The 15,464-nt window shown below is 43.1% G+C and overlaps 1 protein-coding gene across 1 annotated transcript; it reads left to right on the top strand.

Annotated features, from left to right (window-relative positions):
* The first annotated feature begins 1,290 nt into the window (after nucleotides 1-1,290).
* Nucleotides 1,291-14,799, top strand: arsb (arylsulfatase B). Its single transcript, XM_029444030.1, has 8 exons — nucleotides 1,291-1,780; nucleotides 2,705-2,891; nucleotides 2,975-3,165; nucleotides 3,557-3,764; nucleotides 5,796-6,039; nucleotides 7,215-7,285; nucleotides 12,318-12,449; nucleotides 12,910-14,799. The coding sequence occupies exons 1-8, from the start codon at nucleotides 1,523-1,525 to the stop codon at nucleotides 13,173-13,175; spliced, it is 1,557 nt and encodes a 518-aa protein (XP_029299890.1). The 5' UTR covers nucleotides 1,291-1,522; the 3' UTR covers nucleotides 13,176-14,799.
* Nucleotides 14,800-15,464: the final 665 nt, after the last annotated feature.

The following is a 15,464-nucleotide window of genomic DNA, read 5'->3' as shown; positions in this document are numbered from 1 at the left end:
AATAATGATAGTATTTAATTGTTTAGTTTTGTCTGATCAACGGTCCAAAACCCCAAAGATAATCAATATATACACACACACACACACACACACACACACACACACACACACACACACACACACACACATCAAATCAAATCAAATGTATTTGTATAGCCCAATATCACAAATGATACATTTGTCTCAGTGTGCTTTACAGACTGTACAGGTTACGACACCCTCTGTCCTTAGACCCTCGCATCGCACAAGGAAACACTTCCTAAAAGAAACCCCATAATTAAAGGGGGAAAAATGTTGAGAAACCTTAGGGAGAGCAACTGAGGAGGGATCCCTCTCCCAGGACGGACAGACGTGCAATAGATGTCGTGTGTACAGGATAAACAACATAGTACAAATACAACATGTGACAGAAATTATGTTGTGTTGGAAAAGAGAAAGTTTGGATGAATCCAGGGAAATGTCAAAAAGGCTTCCCGGTGTCCAGCAGGACCAGGGCAGCAGGCGCAGCCACGATTCATGATCCTGACGTAAACTTTATCAGTGGCAACCTGCCACATGAGACACAGATACCCCGGATGATGAGTTAGTAACATACATTTACATAAATGCATACAGATAGAGAGGGAGAAGAAGAGAGGGAGGGGAGGAGAGAGGAAGAGAAGGAGAGCAGGGAGGTGTCCCCCGGCAAGTCTAATCCTATAGCAGCATAACTAGGGGCTGATCCAGGGCAAACCTGAGCCAGCCCTAACTATAAGCTTTATCAAAAAGGAAAGTCTTTAGCCTACTCTTAAATGTGGAGAGGGTGTCTGCCTCCCGAACACAAACTGGAAGCTGGTTCCACTGGAGAGGAGCTTGATAGCTGAAGGCTCTGGCTCCCATTGTACTCTTAGAGACTCTAGGAACCACAAGTAACCCTGCAGTCTGGGAGCGTAATGCTCTAGTTGGTTTATAAGGTACTATGAGATCTTTAAGATATGCTGGAGCCTGACCATTAATTGATTTGTAAGTCAGGAGAAGGATTTTGAATTCTATTCTGTATTTTACCGGGAGCCAGTGCAGAGCAGCTAATACAGGAGTAATATGATCCCGTTTCCTTGTTCTTGTCAATACACACACACGCACACACACACACACACACACACACACACACACACACACACACACACACACACACACACACACACGCACACAAACACAGCAGGTTTATTTGTCGTATATTCTTTAGGCTTGTTTTTCCAGCCATCTGATTGGCTGTTTTTCCACTCGTCTGATTGGCTGCTACAGTCGAGGCAGCGTTTTCAATCTAAAGAACACGGAAGTGACAGGCAGACGCGGTTGTAACTCTTAGTGATTACATTGTTATATTATTACAATGAAGACATGAAGTTATGACAAGCAGTTAGCTAAACCTCATATCCGCCATGTTTATATTTATTTTACCGTTTAATACAGCCTAACGGACGTCTTTGTTTACTTTGTGACAAACTATTTCCACTAATGACGCTCTGCTGAGTTCATAACTATGAAACTAACGATGGAGCATTATTTTATCATAGCTGTGTTTTTCGTAAGCTTTCCTGTGGGTTTAGCGGCTCAGCAGCCCCACATCGTCTTCATCCTGGCAGATGACTTTGGTTGGTATGATGTCGGCTACCACAGCTCAGAGATAAGCACACCGAACCTGGACAAGATGTCAGCAGCAGGAGTCCGCCTGGAGAACTACTATGTTCAGCCTCTGTGCACCCCCTCCAGAAACCTGCTCATGACCGGGAGATACCAGGTGAGATCCACGTCCTGCTGCATGCTTCATGCCTGCTGTAAGGCTTGTATTCAGATACTAAGGTTGTGTTGCATTCAAAACCTTAGTTCAGTAAAGGTATGTATCAGCATAATTGACTTAAAGTAGGAAGTGAAATTACTCGTGCAGTAAAATGTTCCCTGTCAATGTTTTATTATTATATACGGTATGTGTTTGTATTGTTATTACTGCTGCATTAATGTGCATGTTGCATTTTACAGCTGTAGATGTTTAAGGGTGTGCTCATTTTAACTCCTTTATATTCTGTTGGGTAGTTTAATCTACAGAAATGCATCATATTCTATAAAATCATCATGTTTGTAGCTTTGCTGTCCTGTGAGAACCACACTTAAGAAGTAGGATAATGTTCTCAACACATAAAGGAACACTACATCCTTGATTATCACAAACATTCAAAATGGACATATCTGGAGATAAGTGGATTTCACTGAACACGTTGGGTAAAGAGTACAACATTTGCCTCTGACATGTGGTGGAGTAAAACTCAAAAAGTGTAAGTACTTTGAGTCTGTGCCTTTAAGTAAAGTACTTACTTGCATTCCACCACTGGGTAAATGCTGGATTTTCATTTGTGCTTTGGAATTACATTTACTTAATTGTGAAGCTTCGTACTAAAGGACTTCCTCTGCATCATGATCATGACTTTGGGTTTGTACACTTTTCCGTGTTTATAAGAACTTTCCAAGGGAAACAAAATCTAATTTGGACGCTGGTGGAAAGTAGAACAAGAGGACAAAGCCGTTATTTTGAAACTTCAGTTTGCATCACTGTCTTTAGACTGTTGCTTCTGCTTTTTGCTATTCTTACATCTTGCTTTGTGCCATTTTAAACACAAGGCTCATTGATTTCCTTAACAATATGTCTTTGTTTTTTTAACCTCCTCAGATCCACACAGGCATGCAGCACCAGATCATCTGGCCCTGTCAGCCCTACTGTGTGCCTCTGGATGAGAAACTGCTGCCTCAGCTGATGAAGGAGGCGGGCTACGCCACACACATGGTGGGCAAGTGGCACCTGGGAATGTACAAGAAGGACTGCCTGCCCACACGCCGGGGCTTTGACTCGTACTTTGGTATATTTCATTCAAAACAAAGCCTTTGATGTAGTTTTATTCCCAGTATTACACATTTATACTTGAATTAATGTGTGCTGCAGGCTACCTGACGGGCAGCGAGGATTACTTCACTCATGTCCGCTGTACTCCCATCCCTGCTCTGAACCTGACACGCTGTGCGTTGGACCTCCGGGATGGAGAAGAGGTCGCCACCGGATACAAAGGGGTCTATTCCACCGAGCTGCTCAGCCAGAGGGCCACCAGCATCATTAAACAACACAACTCTAACAAGGTGACTCACAGCAGCTGTTTTCAGGAAGAAAAAGCTATAAAAAACACCCACGGTGCACGACCTGCTCATCACCTAACAGCAGACAGACACAGTTAGAGTCTAGCTGGTGAACCTAGTGGAGCAGTTAGCAGCTAAAGAGACAGATATCTCCCTCAGGAGTTGGTAGAGACAAGTTAAAAGAGAGCGAATATGAGACTTACATTCATCAGATGGTCAGAAAAACGACTCTAAATGAATAGTGATGTATTACATAACTGCTGGAAGTGTAAATAAGCAACTGTTTGCTGACAAGTGTCGTCATATCATCTTAAAAAAAGATAATATTTCATCTACTGCTGTTTACAACAGTCACAGAGGAGAGTCTTCACATGCTGTTCTCTTTATCTTTCAGCCTCTCTTCCTCTACGTGGCGTTGCAAGCAGTCCATTCACCCCTGCAGGTGCCCGAGCGCTACGTGGCCCCCTACAGTTTCATCAAAGACCCCCATCGCAGGCTGTATGCCGGCATGGTGTCGGCCATGGACGAGGCAGTGGGCAACATCACTCTAGCTTTGCAGCAGGGAGGACTTTGGGACAACACGATCCTGGTGTTCTCAACAGGTATGTGTTTGTACTAAAACACTGGATAATGAAAATGCTGCACAGAGCTGTACTGAAGCGCCGGATCATCTTACTTCATCGGATCATTTCAATGGAAACCTACAATGAAAGAACAAGTTGAAAGAACAACACCTCAGAGAATGCTAAAATATGTTCCACAGCTTTTATTCAGTTTTCCAGGGTTGAGAGGAGTTCAGGTGAGATTATTGAGTTAAAGCACCAAAGGGTTGGATAACACGTTTTATTAAACATCATGGTCACATGAAACAAATCCAACAAATCAAGTTTGCAGCATTTCCCAGGGCTGGTTACACTGAAAATAGCTCTTGTAATACTCTGGATGTCCACTAGGGAGCAGTGTCTTGTTGTATTTATTGTAGCAGGGTTGACTGTCAGGCTGGATGTTGAGATTTACAGACAGAAATCTCACTGAGAGAACACTTCTCAACACATCTCTTCATACACAGCACTGAAAGCGTCACTATCATATAGACCTTTTGATGAAGAACATAATATGGCAAAGAGGAGGGCGTGCGGCATCATCTAAACATGTGCCCCCTCTCAGGTTTCCACATGTGCAACTTGTAATGAATTGCATCTGAAGTAGGTAACTCCTTTGAGGGTTATTTTTAGTTGTTTTTTTTAAAAGGGTAATTAGAAGACTGGAACAATGCTGTGAAAGTAAAGTGCAAGTTTCTTTTTCATGCCTGCGGTAGGTGGCCTGTTTCATTGTTCTTCTTCTTCCACTTGGTTTGGCTCTGACTGGAAGGATTCAGCCATATGCCGGGCAGACACTGCCGGGGGAAAAACTCCAAATACTTCCTGCTTTCTTCTTCTGCAATGTGTTGCTCTGCTCATGTAATACCCGACCAGGATGTAGTTTAAAAACGCATAAACATCCTTTGACCGAAAATAGCCCGATCAATGGCCTTATTAGTCATATCTACAATGACCTTTTTTTGTCATAGCCCTAACCTTGAAATTCCTTTTTGGTGAAAGTTTCTACCTTGACCGGGTCTTTACTGTAAGCACTTTAAGTGGGAGAGCTTTAGGTGAAAAGGAAGCTGGGAATCGGGCCTGTGGAGAGCCAAAGCAGCTTGAAAAGGCATTAAGGAGCAGACAGACTTTTCCAGAACAGTTGGGGAATCGGCACAGACTACTTCCTGGACTCGCATGACACAGGGAGCCCTGCCTGGAAGTGATTGGTCAAGTGTGTTTGTACTGGACGGGATTATTGGGATGATGTGTGGACAGTGTGTGTGTGTGTGTGTGTGTGTGTGTGTGTGTGTACTTGTGTGTGTGTGTGTGTACTTGTGTGTGTACTTGTGTGTATACTTGTGTAATGATTGGATATTATGCAGGATTATTTGTTAGGGGAGACAATTGGATGAACATTGTTGTATTGTTTTAATGCTCTATGGGTGGTAATGTTGATCCAGACTGTCTCAACAGTTATTGGATGGATTACAATGACATTCATGTTCCCAGGTGGATGAATCCTACTGAATTTGATGATCGCCTGACTTTTCCTCTCTCCACGATGAGGTTCATATGTGTGGGCTTTGAGTAGAATGTCTCAACAACTCCTGGATGGATTGTTATGCAATTCAATACACACATTCATGTTCTCCTGAGGATGAGCTGTCCTCAAAAAAACAAACAGGATGTCCTACTGCATCCGCTCCCATTATGCAGTATATAAGCCAGCATGCGCTTCTGGCTATTCTGACCCACAATACTTTGCACAGCAGATATACTGTATGAATAAGAGGGTCACGGTTCAAGGCGCCATGTTAGGATGAAGTAGTATGTCCCTGTTGCATGCAGTATGCCCTTTGTAAAGGCAGCTGTTTGAGAGTATGTGTGTGATTTGGAACGCAGCTTTACTACATGCAGAACTAATGTCATCAGCCTCAGCTGTACTTTGTGTTTGGTGCTGAACAACAGATCTTTGTTTTTAATATTTTCCCTGATAAATCCCTGACCCATCTTTTGTCTTTTTCTTCTTGTGTCGTGACATTGTGTCTCCAGATAACGGAGGTCAGACGCTGAGCGGTGGCAGCAACTGGCCCCTGCGAGGGAGGAAGTGGTCGTTGTGGGAAGGAGGGATCCGGGGAGTCGGATTCATCGCCAGCCCGCTACTGAAGCAACCCGGGACCGTCAGCCACGAACTCATCCACATCTCCGACTGGCTGCCAACACTTGTTGGTCTGGCAGGAGGGAGCACCAACGGCACAAAGCCACTGGACGGATTCAACGTGTGGAACACAATCAGGTGAGCTGCTCTACTGTAAATATCATTCACACATCTGACATTTGGATTCTTCTGCTGAGATTGTTTCTTGGCAGGTAGGTCAGAGTTCACAGGGTGAGTGATACCAGCTCCTAACTCTGACAGGCTGCCCTCTCTTTGCTCCCCCCCCCCCCCATGTGCTCTCGCTCCGACTCCGTCTGCCTGTCTTCCTGACCGAGCGTCTTTTTCTTGTAGGAGCCCCTGCTCCTTCAATAAGCCCTTTGTTACTGTGGCAGTGGGAGCTCAAAGAGAAGGAAATTCCATCAGTCATTCTCACACAAATCTGTAGTCCTTCTCTTCCCCTTATCCTCTCTCCATCTCCTCCTCTGCCTCCAAGAACTATGAAAGCCTGCTATTGGATAAGATAATTAGTTTAGCTGCAAATCCTTTTATGTGGCAACATACCTGAGATGTTGTAATTCTTTCATACGTAATGTATTTAATTACGTGTCGGAGAACACTGTGAAGAAAGTGATTTAATAAGTCATTATGCAACGTGACAGACCACAGAGGCCCTTTCCATGTTCGTTTGTGTTCAGGTCATCACGGGCTCTCGCTGACTGCTACTTGACTGACACATTATATTTGTAAACTAAATGTGGACACAGTGAAATGAGGTGAAATTAAGGGCTGCAGCAGAGCCCCAGCAGAAAATCGAGGCTTAGCCTGGACCGCAAACTACTACTCACAGCCTCCACTTCACTCGATTGGCTGACGCACGTCAGCTGACCACTGGCTGCTGCCGGTTGCCGTGCGAGCTGCAAAACAACGCAGGGCACAAACTGCAGTTTGTTTTCGCTGCTTTACAGTTTCATTTAGTTTTTAATTGCCTTGACTGTTGCGGAAAACAGCAGCCCAACGGCTCGGCCGGTGTAAAGAAAAACAAAAACAAATTAAGGCCCAGAACAGTAGGCAGGCAGGAGAGAGTTATTTTAGTTGTGTTATCAGACACTGTGGTCAGTGAGAGCAGTGTGTTTGCTCTGTGGTGGAGTGCGGTCAGAGCGTATGACTGCCTGGTGAACAACGGCCAGCTGGTTTAGATTTAAAGTACACATCCCAGTGGATTTTACAGAGCATGAGTCAGACACGGTTTTGTGTGTGTTGGTTGTGTATCCATATGTTTAAGAGTTGCACTGCTTTGTTTTATTATCTTGCAGCAAAGGGTTTGCCTCACCCAGACTGGAGCTGCTGCACAACATCGACCCTCTGTATAATGACATCGCTCCATGTAAGTTCCCGTTTCACTCTTCACAAACAGGGCTTTTCCCAGTCTCTCTCCGCACGGTGATTTATATTCATCAGAACATATAACACGTAATACTTCCAGAAGGGTTTCATTTGTGGATTTGGACAACGTTGAGGTTGAGTTTCCTAACTTCCCCGTGCTGTATAAGTGTATGAATGTGTACGTATGCTCTCATTCAGACCTGGTAAAGAGAGAGTTTTGACATTAATTTTGAAATACGATCTTGTGAAATGCAAACATTGGCTGACACGAGCTGGAGAGATCCAACCAAAAAATATTCCCTGCAGCGAAACCTGCCAACAGGCTGAGATCATTTCTCTGCTTTATGTAAATCTGGAAACTTAGTTTGCATATAGTGCATAGTGCATATAAGTGCAGCAAGATGTGCTTTTATTGAGAAATGGAAATGAAGAAAATCATCTCTTGTTTAAAGAACATGAAATAATAAAGAATGTTGGATCATGTGACCTCACATCACAGGTCACGGTTGCTCGGTCTGGTCCAGACTGAAATATCTCGACACCTTTTGGATTAAATATGAAAATAATGGCGCACATTTTCAAGCAGTCTCGCCTGGAACACACCTGAAGAAAGAGAGCTGAGAGAGAAGGTCAAACCCAGGTGTTTATATGTCCGTGGACAAGACACACTCACAAAACTGTACAGGTGTGTAGTGAAGGCCGAGTGCAAAGACGCCGTTGTTTGAGCCAAGGGCGCCGTGCTTAACGCCCCTTGCTTTAATTCTCTTCGTCCCTGCTGTGATACAAGGCTTCAACGATCTGGCTCCATCGAGACCAATCTTACGCCGTGTGCTGTACCTCGCCCCTTATTACGTGCTTCCCCTTTAAGTCCATCGAAGTATTTGATCTCCAGCGCTGCGCTGTTGGACTTAGTCTTCTTGTAGAGCTGTTCATGTGAGACTTTTTAGTCTTGTTTTATTTAACATCCGTTTTAATCATCCGCTGACCTCTCACCAGGTGTTTTTAGACTCGACAATCTATAAAAATAAGCTTTTCCCAGCTCACACCAGACACACGTCTATCACAGGGCCGACAACCATTCACTCCTACAGGCAATTTAGTTACTTGTTACTAACCCTAACCTGCATGTCTTTGGACTGTGGCACATTTTTGAAGCATTATTCATCATGCAGTGACAACGAGTTTGTTCAGGTGAGCCTCGTGTCACCTCTCCTCGTGTCGCCTCTCCTCGTGTCGCCTCTCCTCGTGTCGCCTCTCCTCGTGTCGCCTCTCCTCGTGTCGCCTCTCCTCTCTGTGTTCACGATGTCTACGATGTGTGTTCCTTTTAGTTCTAATGTTGTACTTCTACTGTTTTCTCTTCTCTTCCCAACAAGTATCAAGAGGCTTATTGTTTGAGCCGCTGTTCACAAACACACCAGACATCGCAAATCCAATTAAGTCAAGTAAAAGCAGACCGGGGCCTAAGAATAGCATAGCATCGCTTAACATTCGCCTAAACTCACATTAGAAGTCAAACTTGTGTTTATTATGAGTGTTTGAAATTTGTTTGACTGGATTAAGAGTTGATGAGGAATCTGGCTGGAGGTGAGTCTCACATGGTGTCTGGATTATTATCAGTGGATGTCCCTGGATATTGGTTGCTTAATGAAATGTATACACGCGTTATTTCTAGCCTGTGAAAGTGCGTTTTCATTGGTATGATCATAAGCAACCTTTCTTTTTTTAAGAAATATGAAACGTGTGTGCAAATCTTTTTTTTTTTTTTTAATAAAGTTTTTTTTTCTTCACATTTTAGTTTTGTCTTTATGATTACTGTACCTCGTAAAATGCTATTTGTTTTGCTGTTTTCATCTGAGGAATGCCAGTTACATAAGGTTGAAATTGCAATCAGTCACTGTTGAAACTGTAATTTCAATTGTGTGTGTGTGTGTGTGTGTGTGTGTGTGTGTTTCCAGTTTAAACTCTGTGATTGTAGGGAGGTTTCCAGGAAGTGGGTCATGTGACTGCCTTTTTTTGTGTGGCTGTCAGACTCAGTGGAGCGCTCTCATTCTTGTCTTAACCACTTGATATTAGGTGGTCCTGGTTCTGGTCTGAGGACACTATTTCTGACTTTGTGGAGAAAGAAAGCTGCACCTTTTTAAGTTACACATTGAAAATAGAAGAGGTATAGGAGGAGTACATTTCTGTCCTGAAATGTTTCACAGATGTGCTATAATGGGCACATAATGGGTCGTCATGAGAATAGATGAATACCATTTCATTCATCTCCTGACAGTACAGTAGTTCTCTTCTCTTCTGGCATGTGTTAGGTGTTCTAGAAGACTGCATATTACTGATCAATGCCGTGTGTGGCACTGTAGTATAATTTTATAGTATAGTATGTATATAAATGTATAGTTGAAGCCACCTGGAAACCGTGGTGGGAAGCCAGTGAGGGATCATGTTCTACATGTACTGGTTGCTGATGATATTACATGTCCATGTCTGTTTCCGAGTTGTTATTCCAACTTGATTGCGCGTTCAAGTGAATTTTCCCAGCGGGAATCAATTTTTCCGATTATTCGGACACCACATGAATGCAGCACTAACGCCGTCTCTCACAATGTTAACGGAAGTGAAACATAATGCATCTATCCGCTCCAAAATGTATAATGTTCTTCCTTGACTCATGCTTCACACTTCCTCTAAGTTTCAGGAAAATTGTGACGAAATCTTGCTGACAAACAAACACGTCGCTCCGAAAACATAACCTCTATGGTGAAGGTAATAAGACAAGCTTGTCTTACACCAGAAGGGTCAATTCAAAGGTTCAAACCAACATTAATTGATTTTATTTTGGTCATTTGAGTGCAGTGGAACAAGCTGTAAACACAACACTGACATATTATCTCTTTAGAAAAACAAACCGTTGCCTAATTCCACATCCAGTTGGCCACTTTTGAAGCTCTGATTTGGTGTTTACCAAGTTTTAAAGAAACATATCTGGCTCTTTAGCTGCTTAATGTTCCTTTTTATGTTCTAAAGCGAGTCGCTAACTTTGTTTGCCGCTTGGTGGCGTTCAGTCGGGTTGTTTAGAGGTTGATGACGTGAGCAGTGAGACCAAAACATTAAAGTTAATGGCTAAAAAAAAAAAGAAAACAGTGATGAAAGGTGCTAAAACGCTCCTGAAAGCTGAGATAATTCTCTGTGGGCTTTTTTTTACTACAGACGACACCTTTTGACATCCCATCTAAAAAAAGTAACCAATAACTCCTGTGAAAAGCCCCATATAGCCTGTTTAACTAGTTTATTTATAGTCCTATCAACGGTTTATTGAGACACAGGTTGTTTGTACAGCCATAAGCCAGCCGAGCTCAAATCATCGTGAAGGTTTACAGTTGGTCATTAGCATCTAAATCATCTTGATGATAAGAGAACCCAGTTAAGAACAACAATGCTGCTTTACAAGCGTCCATGTTTTATGTTTGAGTCTTTATTGTCAGCCACCGCAGTGACGAGCAGCTCCTCCTGATGCATTCCAGCCTGAGATTCCTCTTTTCCTATTAACCCAGCTTCTCATTGAGACTCTGCTGCTCTTCCCCTTTTTCTCCCTTCATGCTTCTTCTTTTGGTTTCTCTATTTAGCTCATGAAAGAGCTTTGTCTTTACATACTTTCTCCTTTCAAGTTCCTTTTCAAAATCCCCCTTCTTTGCTCTCACTCTGTGTGAGAAGAGGGATCCCGGCTAAATGGGTCACAAAGGGGTCCCTGAACTTCTCGCGGAGAAACCTTGGACTTGGCCCAAGCCTTAAATCACCCCCAAATGTCCCCTGCAGTCTGCTCTGTTCTCTCAGGGTCTCTCCCCCACCCCCCTGCCTTTCCTTCCTTTTTCTTGAGCCCATTTGTGGATTCTCCTGCTGTGGATCTAGATGAGCAAGGCCCTGTTTAGAGCCGCTCATGCAAAGAATGAATGTTAAAGAAGCAACCTAATCTACCTGCTTACATAACGGTGTTAACACCTGAATCTGGCACGATGTCAACGTCTTATCCAAAGGACACGAGCGCTCCGCAAGTCTGGTTGTTTACACCGATCTGGTTTAGTTCAGGGATCGCTCTGTGTTGAGCAATCCAGCGTAATGCATGTGAGAGCAATTAAGAGACCCACATGTAATTGTGCACAATGACGACTGAAGATTTCAATGTCAAAGCTTTTATCATGTGGTTGCAAAAAAAACGCTGAGATCGGAAATGTTTTAATTCTCCAGTCATGTCGCTGTGGTTGAATCGACTCAATAAAAACGAGCTCCGATGGGAACATTGGCTTTGTGTGGGTGTGGATTTGTCTATATGAAAAGAATGTGAGGAAATACTTGTTTTTGACAGAGTTTGGACGCCTGAAATGACTAATCAGGACCATGTTGTCGGGGTCAAACGCAGCATGAACCTGAGAAGACCCTCAAGGTGTGCTCACTTCTGGGAGAAATAGCTCGTGGGAGGAGGCTGCAGAAATGTCTGGACGCCCTCTGAACAAAGAGAAATTATTTGCTTTTGGAAACTGGTGAAATGATGCCAGTTGGTAACTGTGACCGTTGTTCCCGCTTTGCTTACTGTTTTAAAAAAATCTGCCCAACAGCAGTTATGGCAAATTATTCATTGTGCTTGGCAGAAATGAAAGAACTTGTGCTGAGTCGACCACATTACCACCGTATTTGTCAAATTCCTCCAGTCGTAGAAGAGTTCCACTTCATCCGTACAACAATTTCTTTTCTTAAAGGGAAGTATTGTTATGAAGCGCTCAATTCCTGAAGTTTCACTGTTGGTTTTACAGCACGAAAAGAGGTCTTTCTTATCGCTATGTTTATTTTGACACCTTCACTTGAGTCCCAGGTATGCACTGGCATTTGGTGCCAGTCTACCTACTCGTGTGCTTTACATGGACGTCCACAGAGGGCGTTTTGTATTCAGTGGTAGTTTAATATCGTCTTAATCAGCGGTTTCTACATATTTTTAGAGATGGATGACCTCCATGATCAGCTCTGTCCTCTACTCCCTGCAGGTCCTGGCACCGAGCGTCAGTTAACTTTGGCTCGGGCGGTCAGCGGAGGCTCCTGGGCCAATTCTGGCTTCAATGTGTCCATTCACGCGGCCATTCGATCCTCAAACTGGAAGCTGCTGACTGGCTACCCAGGTCAGTATCTTCTGTCCCCCCCCCTAATGACATGTTTAGTCTACGTGGGAAGCGGAAAATCAAAAACACTTGAGCCCCAGAAGCACATTTACTTCTTATCTCTGCTAAAAGTGGTGGAAGAAGTATCCAGATCCTTTACTTGGGAGTAAAAAAGTAAATTCAAAATCGTAATTATGTAAACATACAAAGGTATTATCAGCGAAATGTATGTAAAGTATCCAAAGTAAAATGTTTTATAAAAAATATCCCCTGTACTTTTTAAACCAGTGGTTCCCAACATAGGGGTCAGGCCCCTCCAGAGGGTCACAAGATGAATCTAAGGGGTCGTGAGATGATTAATGGTGATTTTAATACCAAATATGCATAAAAATGTTGTGATATATTGGATAATTTGACCTCTTTGGGCCTCAAACTGTTGTATGTACTTAGTTACTAATGTCCTTCATCTTATTTCCTCCAGGTTGTGACGTTTGGTTTCCGCGGCCCGGACACAATAACTCCGAGTGGCGCTCCTCCCCGGAGGATCCTCTGAAGTCTGTGATGCTGTTTGATATAGAGAAAGATCCAGAGGAGAGGAATGAAGTATCGGATACCTTCCCCACAGTAGTGGAGTATCTCCTCAGTAGACTCCACCAATACCAGACAAGTGCTTTGCCGATAAACTTCCCCGACAATGACCCCAAATGTGACCCTGGCACCACTGGAGCCTGGGGACCCTGGGCTTAGATGGTCATGATGAAGGATGTAGCACTTTGTTTACTGTGAATTACAGCAGCAGGAATCTCTTCTGTGGAGAAGAAGAGACGTTTTACAGACATTTAAATGTATGATGAGTGGATTTGAATGCATTTCAACTAAAACCCAGTGAGTTTAAAAGCAGATCCGGATCATGGGGCGGATTCACGCGTTATTTTTAACTTTTGTTTACATTCCCAGACAGGACATTTGGCCTTGGCGGAGGTCTTCGTTCTCCGAGTGACCTTCTAGTTCACTATGTGACCAACTACATTCTTTACCTTTTCAGCAACCAATGGAGAAACTCCGTCATTAACTGACTGATACTGCCGTTATAATGGATCTGTGTCTAAGCTCTTTCAGAGGTTTAGTTAAAGCGACTGTGTAAACGCTGTTTGTTCCACATGTTGCTGATTTGTAAAGACTATACCTCCCTGCTGTTTCAGGTATTTGCTCTTCATCTATCTGCCGTTGAGAAGCTGCAGGCGCTTCGTATGCGTCAAAGACAACGGCTATATTTCCCTGTGGTGTCTTGTTGGACGTTTTTAAGGATTTTACAGGAGAGAACAAAATGTTAGATGTGTTCAGAGATGCACATGATGTCATCAATATCGTCATCAAACCCACAGAGAGATATCAGAAGACTCCCCTCAGCCCTGCAGTGTTTTAGCACCTTTTAGCTCATTGTTTTGGTTCATTCTCAACTCATCTGCTTCTTTTCTATCAGCAGCAGGAACTTATTTTAAAGCTCTGGTACGCTACCGCTACAAGCACCAAACCGCAGATGACCAAAGTTAGTATCCAGCTGCCGGTTGGTGGAGACTTATAGCAGCAGGTTAAATCTTTCTATAAATGAAACCAATATTTAAATATACATTTTCTACAGACTGTTTCACTCAGCTCATGCTATTCAGCCTCCTGCGCAGTCTGTGGACATCCATTAGATCACGAAGAACAAACTGCTGGACAAAATGTCTTTAGGGAACTATACGTGATCCAATCACAGAGCAATGTACACGATAATGAGGCCACATTTAGCATAGACATAGCTAAAGGCAGAGTGAATACATTCACCAGGTTATCAGAAACATGACTGATAATGTTGCTAAGCTACTGTTTGCTAAGAGGAGCTCTGTAACGTGATGTCAGTGTTGTGTTTGCATCATTGCATTGACCCTAAATAGCAGAAATGTCTTTTCTATACTTTTTTCCCCCCTTAAGTTAATTGTGGACACTTTGTAAGTGTCCACTGGTCAAAGCTTATGATGTGTTTTGTGCAGGAAAACAAACGATATATAATAAAGTTGTGAAGTTTGCAGTAAAATGTTTTGTGAAAGACTGAAACATGGTGAATCTGTGCGCTAATATTCAGCTAATTGTAAAAGTGCTTAGTTTTTACTTGTTCCCCTTCCAGTTTCCCTAAAGCTAAAGAGGATGTGCTCGGTGGGTTAGCTGTGTATTTCTGTTTAGAGGTTGAATGTGAGGAATTTCTTCACAAGCACTTCACGTATCCCTCTTGTTATGGCTTCAGCATTAACTCCCACATGCCAGTCATTCATGAATGCACAGTTCTCAAGGGGAATGATATAAAGTTATAGTAATACATCTTATATCTCTATATACACACACTCATAGAAAGCAAACCTACTAAAGGGTAGAAATATCTGATACTTGCAAATATTTGCATATTTGGAATTTAACAGGAGAAACTAATTTCCTTAATACGTCCACCCTCTTTGACCTTTGCCCTCTTGGTGATTGACCCTCCACTGGCAGCAGCATGCAGACGACCACAGGAAACGCTCCCTGCAGAGAGTGGGCGGCCCTGTCCTAATGTGGGCTGTGAACCTTAACCTGCCATGTGCATTGATTGGCAGCTGAGCAAGGCAACCAACCACGCTGGTGACTGTGGAAAGCAGTCGGGCTGTATAGAGTCAGATGTCACTGACTCCTGTTTCCTTTATAAATGTGTATTCTTTGAACAATTATTAGACCTATCACCAAAGCTGTGTTGTTGCTTTTAATGCTGTAGTTTGTTCTAAACTGTTCGTACAGTTTGATATGAAATGGTAAGATGGATATGAGTCCATCAGTATAGGAATAACTGGACATTTTTGGAAAATGAGCTTTCTTTTCGAGAGTTAAATGAGAAGATGTCTGTGCGCTGAATATGAAGCTTCCACCAGGAGACTGTTAGCTTAGCTTAACGGGGGAAAGCTAAGAAGTAGTGTGATAAATAACCTCCCGTAAAACCATATTGTTTTGTTTTTTTACACGTTA

The sequence above is a fragment of the Cottoperca gobio genome, chromosome 12 (genome assembly GCF_900634415.1).
Source record: "Cottoperca gobio chromosome 12, fCotGob3.1, whole genome shotgun sequence".
Classification (NCBI taxonomy): Eukaryota; Metazoa; Chordata; class Actinopteri; order Perciformes; family Bovichtidae; genus Cottoperca; species Cottoperca gobio.
Note: the sequence above shows the minus strand (reverse complement) of the source record. Positions and strands in the feature narration are given on the sequence as shown.